The following is a 24393-nucleotide window of genomic DNA, read 5'->3' as shown; positions in this document are numbered from 1 at the left end:
GACATTTACTTTGGTTTAACTAATTTCCACACATCAGATCATGTTCGGCACCCGTGTGCCAAAGTCCTATTCTTCAAGTCTGTTGAAATACCACTTTTCGAAACATGTGTGCTAACATTTGGCCAACACCACCACAAGATCATTTTATTAACTTGTAGCTCATTTCATAGACTGCTGCTCATGTTGCTAACATATGCTATTCCACCATTTACTGCTCTATAATTAGAGAAGTCATATGAAAGAGATACACAAGGCTTAATTTTTGCATTAAATAGAATTTGTTTAGACTTGGGTAGGCGAAATAAGGGGGGGAAAAAAAGTCATATAATGAATTAGAAAACTATAAGACAGCTAATTTAACTCTTAAAAGGTCACAGCAAATTTTTTTTTTTTAAAAACACAACCTCCCTGCCCCCCTTATGACTGCATACAGTTTTAAGAGTGAAATCCAGAACTATATTCTGCTCTGCCAGGATAAAAACTTGTTTCCAGGGACTAAGGGCCTCAGGGGCAGAGCAGCTAGCAGGATCCCTGCAAATGGGGGACCAAGGGGTAAGATCAGAAGCTTACAAGTAACAGAGGAGTATGTTTCACACACTGTGTCTTTTCTGCCACCACCATGCTGTTATGCCAAAGCATTTGTAGTATATAGAAGAGGTTGAAAAAAGGATAGACAGCACCATCAGAATATTTATTATAGTATGTGCTGCTCAGAGGAGGCAAGGATTCTACATCACTTCTCTTTCCTCACAGCTGACAGAGAAAATTCCAAGCCAGCCAGCCATGAAGATGCCTTTTACTGGGAAAAGCTGGCTGATAATAGATCTTTTGCTTGAGTAATTATCACACAAGGACTTTAGAACTCATTAATAAGACAGTATGCAACAATAAATAAAATATGAAACGTTTGACTTTGATGTTTAGCATATTTGTCTTTCCTCCATAGGATCAGTTACAGTTTGGAGCTGGACAGGAGCCGTGGTGCCCCGTGAAGTGGGATCAGGGACTCACAGCCAGCTACAGGTCACAGGCACATAACAGCATTTCTCTCCTCCAACTGCACACAACTGCACTGCAGAAGGGAGTTGGATATATATTATTTTTAATACTGAGCTGCTTTAAAAACTGTAAAAATATATACCAGTGACGGCTGGGAATCAATTCACAAGCAAACTGGGTTTTAAGGGAAATGCATCCTTTCTACTGTAAATTAATAAACTGCAGCTATAGTTTATTAAGCCACCACAATATTTTACATTTTCTACTGCCATAATCTTGACTGCTTATAAATTACAGTACTTTTACCTATTCTTCAATCCAGAAACATCATTATTAAAATGTTTGATGGAGGCTGCAGTGCATCTATCATTACTTGTAAAAGTTAATTAGATTAGATAAAAGAAATAATTAGATTTGCATTTTTATCCTGGTTTTAAACTTCCAAAGAAGATCACAACAGTGTGCCTGTGGGCAATTAAAAACAGCATACAGCAGTGAAATATAAAGGCAAAAAAGGTCTGTTTTTCCTGACTAATTCATGATTGAAGATACAATTACAAAATATTTTAAGGGTTTGCTGAAGCTGGGGGCTATTCCTAGACTTCTAAGCTTTGTTTATAACTCTCTCTCTCTTTCATGGGAGTATCTGATCTGCGTACCCTGCCAATAGAAGTATCAAATTGCTTTCAATGGCTTTATTTGGTCCTGTGCAGAGCTTGCTGGAAGGGGATCAGTTTCATGATCAATAACAAAAAAAAAAAAAAAAAAAAAAAAAAAAAAAAAAAAAAAGGTAGAGGAGAATATTCCCTAGTGCTGGAACAGTAGCATTGCCACTGCTTTTGCTTGTCAACACTAAATAGAGTTTATAAAGAGAGACAACCTCAGAGAGCATAACCAAGCTGACAATAACTGGATTCCAGCTTGTGCATTTTCAGCAAGCTCTCTGCAAGGAGCTTTAACCTGTCTCCAAAAGGCAATAAATGAAAGGTTCAGCTCTTAAAATTGGAGGTCAGTTACATACTTAATGATGAAGCATATCTTTAAATCTATTTCTACTATTATTATCCTAGCAAAAAATTAATTAACCAGGTCAGGGAGGCTATGAAGGCTAATGTGGAATGTAATTATTCCTGATCTTTAGACATGTACTTCTCATAAAGAGATAGTCCTTATTCAGCTCACCAGGTACCTCAATTGTCAGTAGTTAATCATGGATAAGCAGGGAGACTCATTGGTTCAGTCTCTTAAGTTTTACTTATGATTCAAATGATTCCTATTCAAAGACAGTTTAAATTGTTGTAATTTCATCATACTATTCTTTTGTCTGTTTACTATCATAGTAATCACGTTCACTCTATTTGAGGGAAACAGAAAATGTAAGAACATTTATAGGAAAGTAGAACAGCATGAATGTATAGATTAAAACTAGAAAAAATACTATTAGGCATAATTTCTAGTGACTGAATTAAAACAGAATACTTATGAGAGCAGAGGAAACCAGTTTCTCTATGCGATAGAAATTGTACTGATTCAAACACAACAAAACCCTCTGCACTGCCATTAAGCACAGTAAAGAGGAATTAGGTGAAGGGAAATGGACAAAAGCAGCTTGGATCATCTTTCACAGTTATCTTCATCACAGATTTCTGCAGAAAGGCTTAACCATCACTGTCCCTTTTGAAGATTTCAGCCACGATATAGGACTTGCTCTAATGAAAACTACCCAGAAGAGGAAGGAAGCCCTAAAAACTTTCATCCCTTAAATCCAAACACACCCCCATTCTCAGATGAAAATCCTGGAGCAAGAAGCTCCAAGCGTCAGTGGGATGCTCCTCTTTTCCTCAAAAGGGTGAGGTGGGGCTCAGAAGTCCCCAAGCCTGATTCTGAAAGGACTGAATTCTTGTAATGAGGCACAGAATTCACATGGATTTCAGGACTTCTGGTTTGGAAAAACATAAGAAATGCTTGTCTTCCCTTTTTCACTTTTCCTAGAGATTTTCACTTTCATAGCACAGGCTAAGAGATGTTCTTAAATTAGTCCAATTTTGTTCCCACTACTTCAGAATGATAATTTTTTATTAAAAAAAAAAAAAACAAACAAAAACATATATTTTACAAAATCTTAATCAACCTGGAGACTGATCTGTGATCTCTTATTTGCCCCACATTATTTTTCCAACCTTAATTTTCTCTGAAAGCAATGATTTCTTTGCACAGCTCTGCAGAATGAAGAACTTAATTTGGCATACTAGATTTCCTCCCATCTCTGTGGACTCCTCTGTAGAAGAGTGTTTATGAACATTATGAACATTTGAGCTGAAATGTAATAATACACTGCATTTATTTGAAAATTTTCATTTAAGATTCTCAAAACATTACATTTAAATTGAGGAAAAGGAAATGATTTGCCAAATTTCTGATAATCAGAGACAAGACTGAGGAGAAGTCCAGATTCCCACTCCCTTTAGCGAACAAAACTGTTTTCCCCAACACATAGACCCTGATAGAAATATTAGCTTCACATAGAAAAGATGAGATGATTAGGCAGAACATTTAATGACCTCTATACTCTTGAGATACTTAGCTTGTTTTCATACACTAAGCCTAGATAAAGTACTCTTTGCTCATAGATTATTGACAAAGTTTTGGATGTATGACAAGTCTGGAATAAGGTGCTCCACTAAATGGTCACAAAACAAAACAAACACAACACAAAACCCCAAAACAAAAAAAAAAAAAAATCCTCTCACCAATTAAATGAAACAAGGTGTTAAAATGGTAACACAAACAGATAATATACAGCACAGTATAAATAATAAATACTAAGTAATGCAAATTCTCACTATATTAACCCAGTAGTTGTCCCGGGGAAGCGTGTAGTATTTAACACAAATCATTTTAAATTTCAATCTTGAAAGCAACTTCTACATGTTTGAACAGTTAAACTGGGTGCAGTGATTCACTTGCTGAAGAAGGAGCACTGCTGCTCAGGAGAGCAGAGCTGACACACTGCGTGGCTCAGATGAGAGCATTGCATCAGCGGTGCCCCTCTCCCGCATCCCGGAGAACACGCTGTTCTTGCCTCAAGTGGCTGTGCCGTGAAAGGGCCCCTGCCCAGATGGAACTGGCACCTGTGCTGCTCACATTTTGTAATCTCTTCAGAAGGGGAGTGGCAGGGAAGGGTACTATTGTTTTCCCACGAATACCAAGTACAGATAAGAGCCCACACCATTCTCTGTTGGTAATCACTGTTTCCTGAAAATTGTTGCTCAAGAGTGTCTTTGAACAACCTTCTAAACAAAATCAAGTTACTGGGGACAGAGCTGAAAATTCTACCAGGCCCAAAATCTAAACTGGGAATGTAAACATGTAATAGAAATTTTGTTTCCCCTTCAAGACATAGAGAGCATGATTCACCTCATCTCACATCAGATCTCTACACTAAAGGCATTTGCATGTATATCCTTCTTAATAATGGAGAGAAGCAGCAATTTGGGGGAACAATTTACTTGATCTAGTTTAAATATCCACTTCAGGACAATATAAATAATATCCTGAAACTATTCACTTTGCTTCTCACTGTTCACTACGAGAACAATCTGGATAATTAATTGAGACAGAGTCTGTACTGCAGTTACCTGGTTTTGATACTATGAATTCCACCCAGAGTCACCAGTGTGACTTCAGTGCTGGTTTCTTGGGAAGATAGGGGAGAGGATCTGGTAAACCAGCACAACAGTATTTCTGTCCCCTGCCTCCTGTTTTGTTTCCATCCCAGCTCTAGCCCTTAAGGAGCTACACTTCTCAAACTGCAACTCTCATAACCAATTTTACAACAGCAAACTGCAAACTGCTGAAGCAACTTCTGGCTGCCAAATCTGCCACAAAAGTCAGAACAAATAAACAAAGCAGAACCACTTGGCTCACAAGCAAATGGACTATGTGAGCTGGTGTTTAGCCTAGAAGACAATCTCCCAGGAAATTTTCTTTTAGTTGTCTCCCCATTGGATGTTTAATTTGGCATCTAGTGCCTAGTGCTTCTTACTGGAGCCTACAGTGCTCCTTGGGCCATCAGATGCCCACTACCAATCTGGCTGACCAGCTGGGAGAAGAAACAATCCTCACTGTCTTAAACACACTGATTAGACTCAGGTGAATGTAACAATCATGAATAAATAAAGAAGCCAAACCACCGAGGAGATATGGCAATACATGGCTATATATTGTCAAGAATCTGGAAACAAGTACAGGGACTAGTCACCAAGAAACAGTTTTTATTAAACTAAGCTCAGATGAACAGAATAACCATTGAAACACTACTGTGCACATACATCTAGGAAGGAAAAGGAAAGAAAACTTGTGAAAAGTTCAGCACTATTGAAGAGGAAAGATAGAAGTGAATGAGAAAATGAATCTGCAATCTATTCTAGAATGAATTCTAAGACCACATTTCCCTGGAGACAGTGGAAGGGTAAAGCTACTGGAAAGTATTGACTGAAATGAAACATAAAGTACCTTTGAACTTTTTACTACAGAGCAGATACTCCCAGCCAGACACACCTACAATTCTCCAAAAAGAAACAACCAAAAAAAAAAAAAAAAAAAACCCTAGTCATAATGCCTCTTTCTTTTCTCTAATTTTTAAAGGAATTTTAAAAATTTGATATTTTTCATACAAATAACTCTTTTGTTTTGCAGACCTAGCTAGGTTTCAGTCTTAGCTTTTATGCTAAGATTTTTTTATATTATACTTTGCTTTCTGAAGCCTGTCCTGCACATAACACTTAAAGATGGTTTATTTTTTCCTTTCACTATTCTTGATACCTCTTTCATCCTTGATGCACACCTAATATGAATGCACAGACTCCTAATAGGCAGCAGCAGTAATGGTGTTTTACAATTCAATTGTGTCTCTCATACGAGGTATTAACACATCTATATTTGTTAAATAAACTCCTTAAAAGTGTAACTGAGACTGCATTACAACATTTTCAAAAGCATTTACAAGCATTCCTTTGGGATGAGGGAAAGAAAAACTTCAGTTTTGGCATCTAGTAACATAGCAATCAGCTAATTAAGGAAAAGAAATGGATAGCCCAAGCTAATAAGAAATGATTGGCAGTACAATCATCTGTCAGACCAAATTGAAATATTTCAATCAGTGAACAGGCCCATAGAAATGCTTTCAAAGTGGGAAGCAGAGAAGGTAATCCAGTCACATGCCAACAATACCTCTACATCCATGTCACTCCCTACCCACGTACGCTTGCACAAAATTAAAGCATGCTCTGAGTACAAGTACAGATAATTAAATATCTCCAGAATACTTCCAGATCCACAAGGGTGTAATTACTCCAAAGGCACCTGGAACACATATACCTGTACATGAGCAGACTGGTGCCAGGGACTTAGTACTGCTCCAATGTCTCAATTTTGCCTTTGTAGAACACAGAATTTCTCCAACAATAATTGTGGCTCTGTTTTTACTTCACACAATACAAGCCAAACTGATTGCAGATTTCAGAATTACGACAAGATGGTGAGATTTAAAAATAGTTCATAACTTTCAGAAGAAAACTTTGCCTCTGAAAGTTCTTTTCACCAGAAAAGATGTCTGACAATAATTTTCTGGGACATGAGGAACTCCTATAAAGAGCATCGTTACTGAGGCTTGTTAGTAAAACGTGTGGCTGCTTTATTTTAGACCCTTCCCTCTCCATAAATGGAACTGAAGTATAATCAGAAGAGAGCAATAAAATACACTGACCTGAATTTGCTGCTGCAGTAGATTGATTTTGTGCTGCTGTTGCAGAAGTTGCTGCTGTTGTCTTGCAATCTATTAGAAATAAAATTTCCATTAAATTAAAGCAGTAATATTGAAATTTCAATACTATTGACCAAAAAACATAATATTTGTTATTCTTTATTCTATTTTATTAAGCATATTATTTTTTTTTAATGGGACATCTTTTAGAGGTAAATTTAAATGCAACATAAAAATCTACTTAGTAAGATATATATATTTTAAGCAGTGAGGCCTTAGCTCTGAAAAGCACAGAAACATAGGTTTATTTGTGTGCATGTGAATAATCTCATCACTATTCAACAAAGCATTTGAGCCTGTGGTGATCTTTAACTGTGATGCATGACTGTTACCTACAATGGGGATGAAACACATGCTCAAAATTAAGTGCTTTTCTGAATGGGGATGGGATTATGCTTAAGGTTAAACATACATTTCCCTCCTTTGCTGAACTGGAGCCTTAGCTAGTGTTTATAGATGTTTCACTATTCAGTACAAGCTCCTAGGGTAAGCTTCCCTGACTTCCTTCACAGTGAGCAGCACATTACTTCTCTTGCAAACCTCAAAAATCATCCTTGGAGCTACTTAGCAAAGCAGAGCTTTATTCTGTGTAAAAGCAGGACCTGGTGCTCAGCAGCTCATCCTTCACACAACCCTATGAAATATGCAAATATTCTTACCCTCATTTGGTAGATTCAGTAAGGGATCTGGAGGATAAAGTTTCACTCTATCCCTTCTCTAACATAGGTGGAGAAAAGCAAATGTTCAGGGTAGGAAACACTAAGGGACCAGTGAGAATTTGAGACAGATTCTCCATCCACCTCCCTAATTCCCACATGCCAGAGCAGAAGGGAAAGAGGATCCTGCCCTCAGACCACAGAGCTGCTCCCTGCAATGGGTGATGTGGAAGGCAGCCACAGGGAGCTGGGGGAACAACTGGACCTCTGCTTTAGAAGAGTAACTGCAGCAGACTGAAATGAGCACAAGATTTGTGTTTCCTGGAAATCCCAGCCTCAGCACTTCTGCTACCTTCATTTCTTAAGTATAATTTCCCCTCCTATAAATATTTATCTAGAGCAGAGGAATCACATAAAACAGCAAGAAGTTGGTGACAAAGGTATTTTGGTCACTCAAATCCACTGTTTCTCTTCTGGCAAAAACCCTCTTGGTCTCCTTCCCCAACATCTTCTGAGCACACTTACTCTGTTATAAACAGAGAAAGCTAAGTAAAATGTTTTTATGATAAAAAAATGACAGGAATGTATCAAGGTTGGTTTGGAAATAAACAATCACATAGTTTTAGTGAAAACTGTTCAGATTAGCTCATAAGGAATTCGGAGTCACATATTAACAGCTTGTAATTGTGCACACACAGAGACCAAGGCTGTCATTTCCTTATTCTCTCACTGTCACATGGAAGTAACTCAAAGTTAGTTCAGTTAAAATTCACTTTTGTAAGAGAAATCAATATGAAATTCATGTATTTTAAGTCCTGTACATGGCTTCAAGGAGGTAAATTAGAGTCTACATGATTCTAGGGCTGGATGAAGACAAAGGGCCACAAGAAAGTGGAGTCAAGCAGCTCTCACAGATTACTACACCAATGCTTGTAACAGAGCTCAAACTCCTTTTAGGTGTTCAAAAATTTCTGGATGAACCTCCCAACAAGTCAATAAAATACAGTGAGTGAGGACTGAATGAGCAGGCCCTTGTGTGTGAGTGAAAAAGGGAACTCACAGAGAGCTGGCAGTTCGTGTGCCCAGGGGGCCAGGGGCAGCTCCCAGAACCTCAGGGATCTGTTTTCAGCACAGTGCCCAGCAGTGGTGCCTGTGCTGGTGAAACAAGCCTAATGGGACAGTGCTGCATGGGATATTTAAAACCTCTGTGAGAGCTGGAGCTGCCACTTCTAATGATCAGCACACCAATTGTGTGACTCCATCTTAGAAGTGCAGTGCTTGTAACTAAAGATAAGGTCTGTCAGGTTGATGTCCACATTGCTCCTGCTGCTAAAGTCTCAGCAAAGGTGAGAGATGATTACAGTGCACAGCTTCACAGTGAAATGATCCAAATCATGGAGCTATACTGTGGGCCAATCTCTCTCAGTGCTGTATCATTTTTCACAGGTACTCAGCACCATACATGCAGTGTTGTTTGGAGCTGCTGATGACCTGGCTGCAGCTTAACACAGTAAACCATAGCCAAGACAAGGAGGAGGCTTTTGTTTACATGTGCAAAGGAACAGATCTGCCAGGGTTCTGACTGCTTGTGCACAGCTTTTTTGTACCTGCATGTACAATGCAGCACCATTTGAATAGGCATTTCCTGATGAAAACAAGAAATATATCATGGAGCATCTAATCTCCAAGGTTCCTCTTAGCTGGAGCAGTACTGTGAAAGAAAATGTACCCAGGACCCTGCAATGCAATTACCATAGCATCATCTTGATGTATAGGCTTGACACAGTAAAGTAGGGTACACAAGCACCATGTGGCTCAAATTCTGAATTTTATTTGCCTATCGGTTGAGCTACATGCTCGCTTCATTGAGCATGACAACCTAGTTTTAAGTGTCATTTAATTTTCATTTTGAAATATAATTACAAAGTGTTCACTGTAAGATATCACTCGTCTGCAAATGTGTCAAGATTAATTTGTGCTAGCTTATTCACAAGTGTCAATAGTTAATTACTGTGTCATCTCTAGATGGCTAAATGACATTCTAACTTCTGATTTTTTACAGTGTTCCTTTATGTTATTTTCCATTAGGGGATGAGTCCATATTCCTACATGTGGGCAAATACCCAAGCACATAAAATACCAGACGTCACAACTCATTAAAATCAACAGAGCATACATTGCTGTATATATCCTATAAAATATATTTAACTGAAAAGATAATTCTAGTAATAATGTCAGATTCCTAAAAACCACACATTAATTTGGATCTGTCTGATCTAATGCCTAGGGGACTAGTGCATGGGATCATTGTTGTTGCATTTTTGTTCAATAAGAAGAGGACAGTTCATTGGACAACTGCACCTTTACAGCAAATAATCAATTAAGGGAAAAAAAACAACAAAACAAAAAGACAAAACAAGAAAAAACAAACTGTTCACAACCTGAACAAACAAATCAAACCTTACTTGTGCAAGGTATTTGAAGGTTTGAGTATGCTTAAGGGTTTTTGTTTAATTATTTTGTCAAAAAGAGAAAGAATTAAATAATGGTTATAGTCTGGCTTGTTCATAACTTTCAAAATTGCATCTCAGTGCAAGGAACAAGAACTGTGAAATCTATCATCTACTCCTCCCTTTTTTTCCAGGGTCCTATAATATTTCCTCTTTCTTGAAAAATGTGTAACTTCTACAGATATTTTACCTCTTTCAACAAAAAAACCACAAAAAGAAACAACAGCATGCGGAGCAGAGTTTGTCACAAGCATTCTGCATGAACCATTTTCACAGGTTTCTCTCTTGGAGCCTCACCTGTTCTTGCTGTTGGCGAGCAAGGTCCATTTGCTGCCGTTGTTTTTCAATTTGTGAGGCTGCCAGCTTTTTCTGCTCATCATGGGCAGCCAGGAGCTGCTCCCGTAAGCTGATCAGCTGGGTGATCATAGTGGAGAGCTGTCGCTCTTTTTCTGCCAGGCTTTCTGGTGTACCTAAACGTGGGGGAAAGATGCACTGTAAATAGGAGTAGACAATAGTTACAAAGAAATATTTACCCCCCCCCAAAAAAAAAAAAAATTGGCTGCATGACCAATGTGCTTTTTTTCAAATAGCAACTTGTATATATTTTCTGCTAACAAATCTCAAAAGAATGTAACACGTAGATTTGCTGTGCTCTAAGCAGGGGAGGATGTAACAGAGATGGCAGCAGAAAAGATATAGAATATTTCCTTTTTTCTAACAAGGATTTATTCTGTATGAATCCCTGTATCTTCTCCATCTAAATCTGCCCACTGTGATAAATACATCCGTAGTTTATCAGACATAATTTTACCTCAAGTTTATATATTTTCTCATTTTTTCACTCCAAGTATGTACAAATGCTAAAAAAGAATTTTAGAGATGCTGTTTGGTGGAAGAAGCAGTTTAAGAATTTATTGATTGTTTCTCCAAAATACCCATATATCTGGTAGGTCATTTAGGTAAGTGTAAGCTTTGGTAGTGGAATGTGTATTAAAAATGAGCTTTACTTGTCCCCAAGAGAAATGGCTAACCTGAGAAAATAGCTTAAGAATTTTCATTTAACTTTCAAAGTTTACTCTACAGAGAGCACTTAATTAATAGGAAACTACGGTACATTTATTCTTTGCACTAATGCTGCTTAATGGTCTGTTTATGGGTAAATTGCATGGGTCTCATAAGTGGAGAGTACAGGGTCCTTTTCCAAATCAATCTGAAAATATCCCATCTTATATATTACTCTGTCAGAAACAGCAATGTCAGTTCCTATATCTGAGCCATACAATACATTTTCTTTGTGAGCACCTCAGACCCAATAGGAGAATATAAATACAGAAGTAGAAGTTCAGGAATATTGGAAGGGAATCTGAAAGAGGTTTAGTTGGAAGTGGGATAAATAAAGCAATTTAATGCTGTACAGTCGAACTGAAAATTAGAGAAAAAGAAAACCAAATCAAGAATTCAAGTGTGTAGTCTGGCACAATGGTATGAGAAGTGGCACAAAAGAGTATTCAGAAACTTCCTTTCCTCTGTTCACAATAGAGGACTGTGATAAAGAAGTCATAGGGCTTTTTAAGAGGAAGAAAATGTGTGAGCAACAGGAGCTGGGAGGAAATGGAGAAATCACAAAATGGAGAAGTCACAAAATTATGAGTCCAGCTTCTTCCTAGGAATAAGATGGAAAGTGCTTTGTATAGAAAAAGGAAACTGTATGGCTTAAGTCATTCACTCTAAACAAACTCTGAGAAACAAAGGCTACCTCGTTTTCTGTACATTTTTAAACTGCATTTAGCAAGGCAAAGTACTGAAAAAGATTCAGAGAAGAATTTCTTATTCACTATTAAGTATCTTTGTTTTAAAAGTTTCCAAGAACCTGATGTCTAATGTACATCCAGTATACACCACACTGGTCTCCAGAAGAAGGAAAAAGTATAAATTCTGCTGTAGTAGAGGTTTTAGGAAGGGTTGTTAGTGATTGCCTTAGTCACAAGAAGCATGAAGGATGCCTGAAGCAGCATCTGAAGGACACTCTACTACCCAGACCAGCTCACTGCAAATCCTTAGTGTGATACGAGTGACTGAAGCAATAGAAGACTTCTGTGCAAAAAGCTGTTTCAAGATCAAAACAAAAAGATTTTTGAAAGTAAGCTTAGGCAGGTGTGTGGCCAGGAAAGTGCCTGCACTGGAAGTACTGCCTTGGCAGGATCCTTTAGCCTGTACTGAGCTCCATGCTGACATCTGTTCAATTCTCTGCAACTTCAGTATAGACCTACCTTAACCCTCCTGAACTGTTATTGGCCTTGAGGATTTCTCAGTATGGTTCAAAGGTTATTTAGGTGGCTTTGAATTCATTTCCATGGGTAAAAGACTCTTCTGCCAAAGGAAAACTCCATTGCCCATTGTGATGAGATCAACCACTCCACCCACCCATTTTAGAAAGCCAATGGGAAGCAACCTGCTGCCTCAAATCATACTTAGGTCCTCCAGTGCCACCAGGAAACAACAGCCTGAGACTAACACATCTGTCAAGCAGCTTTGGCATCATAATGCAAGTCCCTGAGCTTACAGTCATAAAATATTTTACACACCCAAAGCAGATATTAATCTCCCACTCCATTTCCATATTAGTCTGGGTAGATTGTACTTGCTTCATAACATGAGTAGAAAACCACCACAAAGAGTGCCTGCTAAGGCTACAAAATATTGCTGCTTTCTTAGGATTTCTTAGAACCATTTGACATGGTTGCCACAAATTTATAGTTTCTTTCTTTCCCTGATTTTTTTTTACAATAATAGGCAGAAGTAACTGTTCTTATTCAGGAATCCACAGTAATTGTTTTTCTTTCCTTCCCCCCCACCCCAAGAAACACATCTGAAATAATGACCCCATTTAAAGTACTCTGCTCTTTAATTTGTACCCTGTTATGTAATCCAGCAGCAGAACAGAACTGATGACCACAAAATGTACACTGTGCTCCTGGAAAATCACGAGACCTCCATGAAGCTGCAGGACACCTAACCAAGCACTGCTCCAGAGGAGAACAAACATAAGATGAGAATGTTGTTGTATGAGCAGTGTCTGTGTGGGGTGGGGGGGAGGTATAATTTAATTTTACAGTGGAAAATCCCGACCATTATTTTACAGTTTAAATACCAATAAAAACCAACTTGCTTAGAATGCAGACCAGATTGAGCTGATCTGGCTGGGACAAGAGAGGTCATCAGTAGCTGTGTGCCATCATCATCTGTTTTGCATCCACTTACTGCAGCGAGCAATGAGATTCCTAAACTCATTACCAGTAAATAAACTTCTGCTGCTGACTGAAAATATCTATAAATAAAATTAAAATACAGCTATCTGTAAAATGTATTTGCCATAAAAACAGATAAAACAAAAAGCTTAGTAAAAAATGAACAGTAAATATGCCAGCTTCCATAAAATATTATATACCACAGCTCTCTCTCTGTTCTAATCCTATTCTCTTACTCCAAAGACAGCAGTGCATTTTTTTCCATGGGGTCTTCCTTATCCCCCAAACACATCTGTCTTGAGTTTCTCTCAGATTTGTCAGGTGGATCAGTGCTCCCCAGGGCCTGCTCCATCTGAAGTATTTTAATTTGACTAAACACCTGATTTATTTTATCTCTCCGATGAGAAAGGCAGTTTGTCTTAATAGAGCCTGTCAGCCCACAGTCCCATTCACAGCAATTTACAGGCAGCCAGGGATGCTGGAAAAGAAGAGTGCTGTGATTCTGTATTTTATCCTCCTCCAGAAAGCACCTAAAAGCAGCTATTCACTGCTACTGCATGTGGCATTTTAGAACTGAATTAGCTTTTTATTCAAGTAACTACACTTGTTGTGAATAGCTTATCTGTAAAATTGCTACATTCACTACTGATTTTATTAACCTTTGGCTCTATCACAAAATGGTCTTCAGTTAGGAAAGACCTTTAAAATTGACACATTTTTCTTAGGGGCCTTTATTTCAGTGACTACAGATATACTGAATTTGATCCATTGACTCCCTTTACCAGCAGTATTTAAAATTTTGAGTGTTGGTGGGAAGCTGATAGTGTTTAAGGACTTCTTTTTAAAATTAATATGTCTCAGTCTCATCAAAAGTTCAGAAAAAAATGAAAAGTGTTATTATTTCTAATAGTACTTTGGGTATATCCCCACCTTTGTGATAATAATCTGGTTGTAGTAATATTTTAATTTTTCCCTGTGAGTTTATTGTTTTACTCTTTATTTTGGATTTCACACAAATTGAGATAAAATACTCAGGCAGAAGAGAGCTAAGGCATCAAAGAGAACTTTTCAGAAATTCTGGTCATAGGTTAATCTAACCAGGAGACAGAAAATAAAAAGTAGCTATAAATCTGCTGAAAAAGAAAGAAGAGTTCAACTTGTGGTCTAAAATTACATTTAGAAAGAATTCTGCTTGTGGAAAAACTAACTTTTAAAACCAATTAGAATACTAAATGATTTCTGGTACATAAAGTAATAGAAAGAGCATCATTACACTGCATTTAATAAAAATCATAAACCCCATCCTACATTTTATCTAGTTAGATTTTTTTTAGCATTGCCAAACAAACAACAAAAAAATTAAAAAACTATAATCTAGTAAGCACAGCTACACAATATAACTATAGTTCCTATATTAAGCCACCTTTTAACACTCCTGTTATCTTTCACAACCTATTCAGTCTATACACAAATGCAGCTGCATGTCAGCAAACACTGGAGGCTTCTCAGTGTTAAATTTCTTACTGTCCTTGTGGCAAGCTATCCTGAGGTAGAGGCAGAGGAACTGCTGGTAAAGAAAAAAAAAGAAACTGGCATAACAAAAATAGACTTCTTGGCTTACATGGTGTAATTTAAACTAATCTCTCTGACACTCAGGAAGAGAAAACTAGATAAAAACACATATTCTATCAAGTGAATAAAAGAAAAAATACTGGAGTCACAAATAAACTAAAAAGGTTATAGCTATGATCCACAGCTTGCTAAAGTAAGGTTCTTAGCTGTGACACAAAATTACTGTGGGCCCTTGAATGTGTCTTAGTGTCCCAACATGTACACAAAGTGCAACACTACCAATCAGAGGTTTTTATGCCTGGTTAGTTCATTTTTCTGAAGTGCTTTGGGATCTTTGCATGGAATCTCTACACAGCTGCAAAGCATTATTGGTTCTCTTGAATTCTGTGATTAGTGTAAAACATGACAAATATCATCCTTGTTTATGCACTGCATCTAAACTAACTTTTGCTCCATACACTTACAGGAAATACAAATTAATAAATCACAAACAATTACTCCTGTTAAGTTTCTGGAACAAACACATAGTGTGACTTTTATGAAATCAGGAGCCAGTAATGCAAGAAAGAAGCATGGACTTTGCCAGAAACTAAGTAGGGCTTTAAATCACATAACTGCAGCTCCAAAGTATCATCAGCCAAAACAGTTCAACCAACAATCAAAAACGATTTTGAATCAAGTTAAGCAATTTCAGCTTTTTTCCCTTTTTTTTTTTTTTTTTAAAGCCTTTGTGACTCAATCCCTCTGTTAGATTGAAGAGGGTTTTTTATTATTTTATGGACATTGTTTGAAAAGAAAGCAAAAACACAATGCTAGACATAAAAGAAAGTGTATTTGATCTTAGCTTCCCAGAGATAACCTGGTTAAACCATTCTGTCTAACACTGCAGTCTGCAGCACACATCAGATGGGCTGTGATGTTTCCACTTCACAGGCTCTGTCCAGCATTTAGCATTTACCCTTTTTTGATTGGGTCACCTTCTAAATGCCACAAAATAGGGCAGCAAAAGTCAACAAAAATAAACAGGAAAAACAGAAGAAAGTAACAATCTAATGGAAGGGCTTCGGAGATAAAAGTCACTTTGTGAGGGCTGCCTGACTAAGGAGCCCCCTTGCCATTGCAACAGCATCTAATTTGAGTTCTGACTCCAGCAGCAGTTTAAAAAGCCTCCACTCTAAAGGGCCCCAAGTGTATCATAAAGATAAAGCATTTCAGTAGAAAACAGCCACAAAGACCTCTATTATCTTATCAGTCTTTGGTTACAACAGCTGAACCAATATGACTAAGTTCTGAATGACTTTTTTTTTCCCCCCCTTCTTTTTATAACACTAGAATACTGGAATTTCTTTATTTCATGATCAGTTAGCAATTGTTGGTGTTCCCATATGCTACTGTCCCGTTCTTAGTCAATAAAAAGTTGTATAAATGCTCCCATTGTGCTTTGTAGCATCCCAGTGCAGAAAGCAGCACAGCAAACATGTCCAGCATGCAAAACACACCGGATAGCTTCTCTTGGGAAGGTGTAGGATCCCTCCCCTTCCTTGTGCCTCAAAATGATTCTGCATTTTCAGCTTTGGGCAAGGAAATTTTACTACCATATCTCCACAGACAGTAATGGGGATTAATATTAAAAAGTACTGAAAATATTCTGTAGAGAAAAAAATGTCATCTTCTGAAAAACAAAAGGGTTTAAATTAGTTATACTTTGTGAAACTGATAAAAATGCTTTACTGACAATCCACAAGTTTTTCTCCTAATTCCATATGTACTAAAACTCACACATTGCAGCAATTTCTTAGGTGGGAGCAATTTGAAACTCATATGATTTGCAAAGCAGCAGACTTTTAAAACAGTCCCATACTTACCATGGTCCTGTCTTTTTTAGATTAGCCAAAGAATAACCAAGCAGCTGAGTGAATAAGAAACCAGCTCAGCAAGGCCATGCTGATCCTTCATTGTCACTGTGCCCACAAACAGGTAAGCCAAGGACAGGGATCCTGCATCCCCACAGCCTCTCCCTGGCTTTGGCTGAGCTGAGCTCACAGCCAGCACTGGGGTTTGCCCATTGTTTGGCTCATCCCAAGGAGGATTTTGCCCTGGAGTTTGGCTCATCCCAAGGCTTTCATCCACCTCACACCTCCAGATCTCTCTGTCTGACACTGAGCTGGGCAGAGATGCCCTCACAGACACCTCAGAGTATTCAGGTTCAACTGAGCCCTATCCAAGCACCTAGAGTATCCTGCTCTGGTGTTGTTTTCCCTTCTCAAAAGAATTTGATGGATTTATTCCTTCTTCACACATCACAAATCACAGAGCTCTTTATTCTGCATTAAGAACAAGTCAGAAGAATGTCTATGGTGAGCCAGCTGAATATTTCCCCTAAAGATTTGCCATCACCTGAGGCAGGCTTACCTGCCACAGTATGTCCAGCAAATGCTTGTGCCTAGCTTTGCTCCTCCAAATATCTTTTTTTTCCCTCACATGTTCACTGGACTTTTTGCTCTTACATGATTTCTTAGCATTTCTCAAGTGTTTCCTAAGCAATATCTTACATTCAGAGGTTTTCTTCCTTGACTGCTTTTCACAACAGCTCCAACCAAAGTAAACCAATACATTCAAAATAAAAATCCTGCAGTGACTGGGCTGACAGAAGCTGCTCCCAAATTTCTCCCCAACAGCTCCATAGCTGTCAAAGGTGCTGAGCAAAGGTTTGGATTAAGTTCCTGCTCAGCTCATGGAGGAGCACAATGAAACTTTGCACCATTTTTAGCAATGTGGTGAATCTACAGTTGAGTCTTAAAATGTAATCCACGTCAGGAATGCAGGAAAGAATGTGATGTTAGCCAGAGCTTCAACCTCCCCCTCCTCCAAACCAGTGCCCAGCAAAAAGCAGAATTCCAACAAATCTCTTGGACTCCTTACTTCCTTTCACACACATAAAAAGAAGAGCTCTGCCTGACATAAGTCCTAGAGGATTTTAAATATATTTAGAGATTTTGTTACTATCTCACAGATACAATTCTATTTTACTGTTGTCTTCTATTTTATAAAATAAATAAAACCTACTTTAGCTAATTTCTTAGAATTACTCTCAAATCCAGAAGAACTTGTAAATTTACGCTCTAAATGATATTAAATATACACACTAAGTGTTAATTCATACATTTGCACATGGAGGGAAGATAATGATTTTTTAAATCAATTATTTGTAGGGTTTTTCAGCAGCAAGGAGAGATTTGGTTGTAAATGGTTTAGTGCTTTCAGTAGGTTTAGAAAAGCTTCATATAGACTCAATATGAGCTGTTCAGAGTCTATGTAGAAAAAAATTTAATATTGCTGGATATGAACAGAGAAATGCATATTATACATTTCAACTAAAAACTCTTAGCAAACCTGTTCCCATTGAGTTAGAATATAATGATATTGCAGAGGCCACAGGCTATGAGTAATCTGTACAGTGATACAAACACTTAAATATGAGATAAAGAGAAAAATGAGTAATTTTGTTATTTTAACTGAGTAAACTGAAGGCCAGGGCATAGCACATAAAAAAAAATTAATGTGGTGGTGTTTTATAGAGAGCAAAATTCACATTATTAATATTATTATTGATTCTAATACACAATTCCAATGCTTTTAAAATTTAAAAAAAAAAAAAAAAAAAAAAGAGAGAGCAAGAGATGTTCCATCTACTTAAGGCACTCAATCAGGACTTGAGAACTGAAAAAATACCCTGACCTTCAGTTTCAGATTTTTCCATTTTAATACAGATGGCAGCACTTCCCTAGATCATGGAAGGGGAAAGGGAGAAGGGTGTTATGCTGAGAATGGCAACAGATTACAAACTATTTGTGGGCCACATAACAGACAGAAATAGTATATTAAAAAACAAGATAAAAGAGGTATTGAAACAAAAGAAAAAAAAAAATAAACAAAATCTAACCATCATTTACTTATACACCAGTTCCTCTTCTGTAGGAGAATCCACACTGAGATATCAGGAACTGTGCTAATAAGAATATCAAAAATATTTAAATGCCATAGTAGGAATAAATGTCAGCCTCAGAATCATCTTCTGTGCAAACATCCCACATGGATGATGTTTACCAGCTTTGCTTGTGGACATTAATATCTTAAGTGAAAAAAGCACAATATCAGTTTTGTTTTCCCTATCAGAACACACATTAAGCACAAGCAAAAACAGCAGATCAAAACAATGTCTTCCTCAAGAAGAAAAGAATCATAAACATGGATTAAAAGTTAAAGCCTTTAATTTTCTCATTTGCAAGAGTTGTAAAACTAACTTCAACCCAATAGTCCTACAAGGATTTAAGTTGTAGCAAAACAGGGGAAGTCTCATAGAGAAATGGAGATATCCAAAGCTTTTTCTCCTGATAATGGGACACAATTATTAAAAATCACCAAAATCAAGCCCCACGGTAATTATGATGTTCACAATGCTTATTGCTTCTTCATTACACTGGAATTATCAACTCAGCAGGTCTGATTCTCTCCTGTAGATTATCTACACATACATATATATCAAAACCTTCAATAGAAACACTCTGTATTTACAATGGTATGAGAGCTGATCCCCATGTTCCCATAAACACTAAGTGAAGCCAGTTGCTCACCTTCCCTATTATTTTATCTCTGAAACTGGCCCAAAGCACAGGGATACTTTCATCAGCTTTGGCTGAATTTTGTAATTATCAAAGGACCAATAGCAGACTTGTCAAATAGAAGTTAAAAAACCTCACCTCGGTTTGTAGAAAGCTCACTGTATTAAGCATATGGCAACATCACTGAAGTCCCAGGTCTGAGACTGCTTTTTCCTGACAGAATCATTTGGCATTAAAAACTGTGTACTTAGTGTTAGATATTTTAAATGTACTTTCTTATTAAATTTTCTCCATGAGCTGTTTATAGTTTAATGTGAAACTACAGGTGTAAAGCTGAGAATGAAGTGCTTACACAGAGAAATACTGCCCAACCTTTTACACCAGCTTCCAAGGAATTCCAACACAATGGCATTTTTTCCTAAACATTATCTTGTTTTCTGGATAATTTTTTTCAAATTTTATTTTTCTCTTCTGATTACTAACATTTGCTGAATTAAGTTCTGCTGCACTAGTAGTCTCACTCCAATGTAATTAAATGAAGCAATGTTTTAGATGTTTGAATTCAACAGAAAATCCCTAAATTTCATTTCCAAGAAAGAATATAATATTTGCATCTGTGCCTTGATGGGAAAGATTGAATATATATATCTGCTAACCCATCTCTAATATTCACATAAAACACTGCAATAAAATGTGTGGTAAGATAATTTTTATGACATCCTCTTTTAGATGTGAAATTAGTTTTTCGTGATTTTCTGTTGCTTATATACAATCATAGGTAGTGTATTGTTTGGAATTACAGTGTTGAGAGTCACAATTGATGATAGTCTGGAACAAGTAGGACCTTGTCAAGTAATACAAAAAGATTGGGAGTTTGCTGAAGAAATAAATTTAGATGGAGAATTCAGGACTGATTTTGAAATTGCTCCATTTCATTGATTGTTCTTTCCAAACAACATACAGCTGGACAAAAGTAATTTTGTCTCCATATTCTATTTAAACTGTAAGAAGTGATTTCTGTGTGCTAATAATCTTATTTTTCCATTTTGTAAACATCATAAAATTTCAAAACCTATACAATTTTTCATTCTTTTAATACTAGTATTTCTTCTCATGCAAGTGCAAAAAAACCACTTATTTAGAAGGAAGAACTCTCCAATTAAAACTTGTCTCTTCCATCACAGGAATAAAGTGAATATCTGTGCTATCTAATCTTATTCTGGAAAGAGAATTGTATATGTACATGAATAAAAGTGGCTGGAAGGAAGCTGAGTTTAGAAGAATTTACTTAATGTCTCTTTTGATGAGTACAGTTCATATGAATTAGATGACATTAATTCCTTTACCTAACAGGAGTTGGTTACTTGTGATTTCTGTAGCTGATTATTTGGCTTCATTAAAAAAGATTCATGATGTAAAAGAAGCTTTTGTTTGGCTTTTTTCATTCTTCTCCATTGTCTAAACTATGGATTAATAAGAAAAGGTTAAAAAAAGAATTATATGCTTTAACTGAGTTTTCAATTTTAAAGAGCAATCTACAGAAAAAGAGGACTTTTTTTTCCCCCTGCTCTTTGCCATAATATTCTCAGAAAAAAATGTGATTCCTCTCTTTAAATAGCAAGGAACACTTCACACTTTAATGCCTACAAATACATCCATAGGGTGATGGGAGGAAAAGGGGACAGCTGAACTCCATGCAGCTTTTGTGTGTAATTCTGCAGCTGGACATGTGTGAATCAGGTGAAAAAACCCCACACCTCCTCACTGTGCCTTCCTGTGGGGCTAATCCAGTTTAAAGAGCTCAATGCAGTGAAGCTGACCCACCTGTGTGCCAGGCTATGAGAACAAGGACAGGAATTAACACTTTTCTCTGGGGGTTCAAGGGGAGAAACCTTTTCCATAGGTGCTGCTGCAGCTTTTCTATTAAAAGGCTAATTGATTTACATATTAGGATTCAATCATTTGGGCTCATTTGCCATAAAGGTAACACTTAGGGTAACACACCAGAACACTCCAGGAACCTTGCCTCTTTTCCTATACTGAAAATTGTAACCCAAATGCATTTCTTCTGCTGCATCCAGAATGCACAATCTTCACAGGAGAGGAGATGTGCCCCTGTGAAATGTACTCTGACTTCTGATGTCTTGCAGTTACTTTTTATATCTTGTTAAATAAGTTACTTCCATGAGTTCTTAGTAATTATTAGCTACACAACTCAGAAATGTCTAAATATAAATATGAGGAGTATTAGTACTGCAAGATTTATATACTTTAAATATAAATTTTAATTTTGATCTTAATTACATGTTCATCTTTCATGTCTTACAAATACAAACAAGTATATCAATGAAAAACTTATATTTGCCTCTGAAGATTTTTATTGCCTCTGGTGATAAGTAATGAAGAAGCAAAGTTTATTGCAAAACAAGGACATTAGCATAGCCTGTCTATCACAGAAGCTGTAAAGAAGAAACTTCCTACCTCATCTGAGAAGAGACAATTTAGTCAAAAGCCTTTGATATGTATGGAAAAGCAACTATATTTCATACATTTAGAATGTGCCCAGAGAAGTGAGTTGAAGGATTTACACTCATTTCAGTGGGCTTTGAAAGAGGTCCATTGATATGTTCATTAATAATGGCATTAGGTAGCAGCTTTGAGCTTGTAAATCTGAATATTATTTTAAATTTTGTTCATAATCAAGGAGCTATAAACTGGAAGTGCTACTTATCTGCTGCACACAACCTAACAATCTGTAAAAACAATTCAGCAGAGCATATTAACTCTGCAAATAAGAGTTATCATGTGTATTTTGAAATAATCACAATATCACTGAATGGGTATGAGAAACAAAAACCAAACAAGTAAACTATGCTCTTGTTCCCTAAAGGTTTATTTTATAAAACAAATAATTAAATTAAATAATGCAATCCAGAGCAAATTAGAAATCCATGACCAGTTTGTTGTGCTCCTGTAAAATACACTACAAAATTATCAGACACGTTTTCTAACTAGAGAAAACCTTCTAAATCACATTAACCAGAGCATAAAGGGGGTGGCCTACATTTGCAGACTGAAGTTCCAAGAGTGTTCTGGAATAATTATACTCTAACCACAAGCATGAGTGTGTTTAGCCAGATGGTTCTCAGAAGCAACTAAAAGTGCAGTCAGAACTTTTCTTAATTCAATTTATTTGTATACCTAGTTGATCACAAACCAAAATATTTAACATAGCCCTTTGCTACAGAGGCTTTGGTAATTGAGTTCTTCACAGTCCCAACCCAGAGTGGTACCCTGGGGTTTTTGTGTTTCATAGGTATTCTAGCACTGAAACAGGATCACTCAGAAAGAAAACTTACACATTGCCTGCTCAAAAGTCTTAATCTAATCCAATATTCAAAGGAATGAATTTAGCAAAACTTTAAGCACAGTGTTACAATGATTCACAATCAACCTTGAAGCCCTGGGAATATGTAGGAAACACACCAAGAGGTTTGGAATTCTGCTATAACAGCATTCTAATTTAATATATTATAGATAGACTCGGGATACATTAAAGAAATCAGGATCCTCTAATTGTTTCTCCTTAAGACAACTTAATACTGTCCAGGTTGCATTTTCATTATTTTATTTCTACAGCAACCACAATTGCAGCAGTATTTTTCCTCCCTAACAAGACACTCCAAAAAACACACAACAAAAAACTCAAAGATGCAGAAGCAGAGAAAACAGATTTTCTAAACTAATTGAGACTACTCTCAACTGGTTTGGAAAGTTAATCATCTTCTTTTTAAGTATCCTATTTTTAAAAACTGAGTTTTGTCTGGAAGAACACACATATTGCAACTTGATGCAATATTTCTGACATGTTTCTCAGAAGTTACTTCAGTGTAACTGTGATGCTGAAACAATGTCAACTTAAAATAAGGCTAATTGTGACTGTAAAATAATTTTGAACTTAAGAAATGTATTTTGTGGTTATTTCCTATCTATGAATTTTCAATAAATTTTAAATCAAAATTTCAATCTCTTTGCACCTGCAAAAATCTCAGGTACTTTTCCAAGGGGTTTCTCAGATCTAGGTTCCTCTGGGCCAGGTTTTTGAAGAGTTTTAGTCCTCTTACTATTGCAAAATCCCTATGGTGATGCTTTCAAAAACGTTTGAAGCATCTAAGACCCATTGACTCAGATGGCATCTTAAACTATTTTGAAAAATGAGATAAATGTGTGAATCACATAATATTGTATCTTTAAAGCTTTCAATTAATTTGATCCTGATGTAGTTATTTCCATAACTTATACTGCAGGCATGGCATGTCTTTCTAAACAATTCTGCTGGCTCAAATCTTATATAGGTTCAAAGGCAGAGTGGACAGGTATTTGGGAGAGAGAAGAGAAACCTATTTGACTGATTTAAAATACACAAACCCCACCAGGATCTGGAAACCTCTGGAAATGAGTCAGAAGTAGACATAATACTAGTGTGCAAAAGTATAATTTTTCCTTGTTCTTCCTCATTCCTGTGTCTTCATTTATGATTACTTCTGAAATCAAATGGGTATTTTTCTGTTTTTTCCCCTTTATGTCAAAGATCTCATTTCTATTTTTTTCCCTGAGTTCTTTTGTAGCAACTTTAGCTCTTCAAACACAGTAGTGGATGATTTTTTTACTAAGATTTGTTTTCCTCCTGTGAAATTTCATACCTATGGGTCAGCCAACTGTCTTTCCTTAACACAGAAGCAGTTTAATTTTCTTTTTTGTTGTCCAACACCAACTAGTGGACATGAGAACCTGGATCTATGTGATGGTCTGTACACCTTCAATCTCACAGGTTTTGGTCAAAGCCTAAAACTGCTCACTTTGTTTCACATAGGTAGTAAACTTAGCACAACATAATTTTTCACCACTCCTTACAGTAACTTCAGAAGTACAACCATCAATATATTTTGCTGTTTCAGGGTA

The 24393-nt window shown here is 36.8% G+C and overlaps 1 protein-coding gene across 11 annotated transcripts in view; it reads right to left on the bottom strand.

Annotated features, from left to right (window-relative positions):
- The window catches only part of SOX6 (SRY-box transcription factor 6), a 369092-nt gene that overhangs the window by 134631 nt on the left and 210068 nt on the right, over positions 1-24393 (bottom strand). For all 11 annotated transcript variants that reach the window (XM_079307926.1, XM_079307922.1, XM_079307919.1 and 8 more), the window contains 2 exons: positions 10287-10459; positions 6767-6835 (listed from right to left, as the gene is read on the bottom strand). In XM_079307926.1, the coding sequence (XP_079164052.1) occupies positions 6767-6835; positions 10287-10459 (242 nt within the window). The remainder of the gene's footprint in view (positions 1-6766; positions 6836-10286; positions 10460-24393) is intronic.

Source organism: Erithacus rubecula (assembly GCF_903797595.1).
Source record: "Erithacus rubecula genome assembly, chromosome: 6".
NCBI classification, from domain to species: domain Eukaryota; kingdom Metazoa; phylum Chordata; class Aves; order Passeriformes; family Muscicapidae; genus Erithacus; species Erithacus rubecula.
This window is presented reverse-complemented; position numbering and strand designations above follow the sequence as displayed.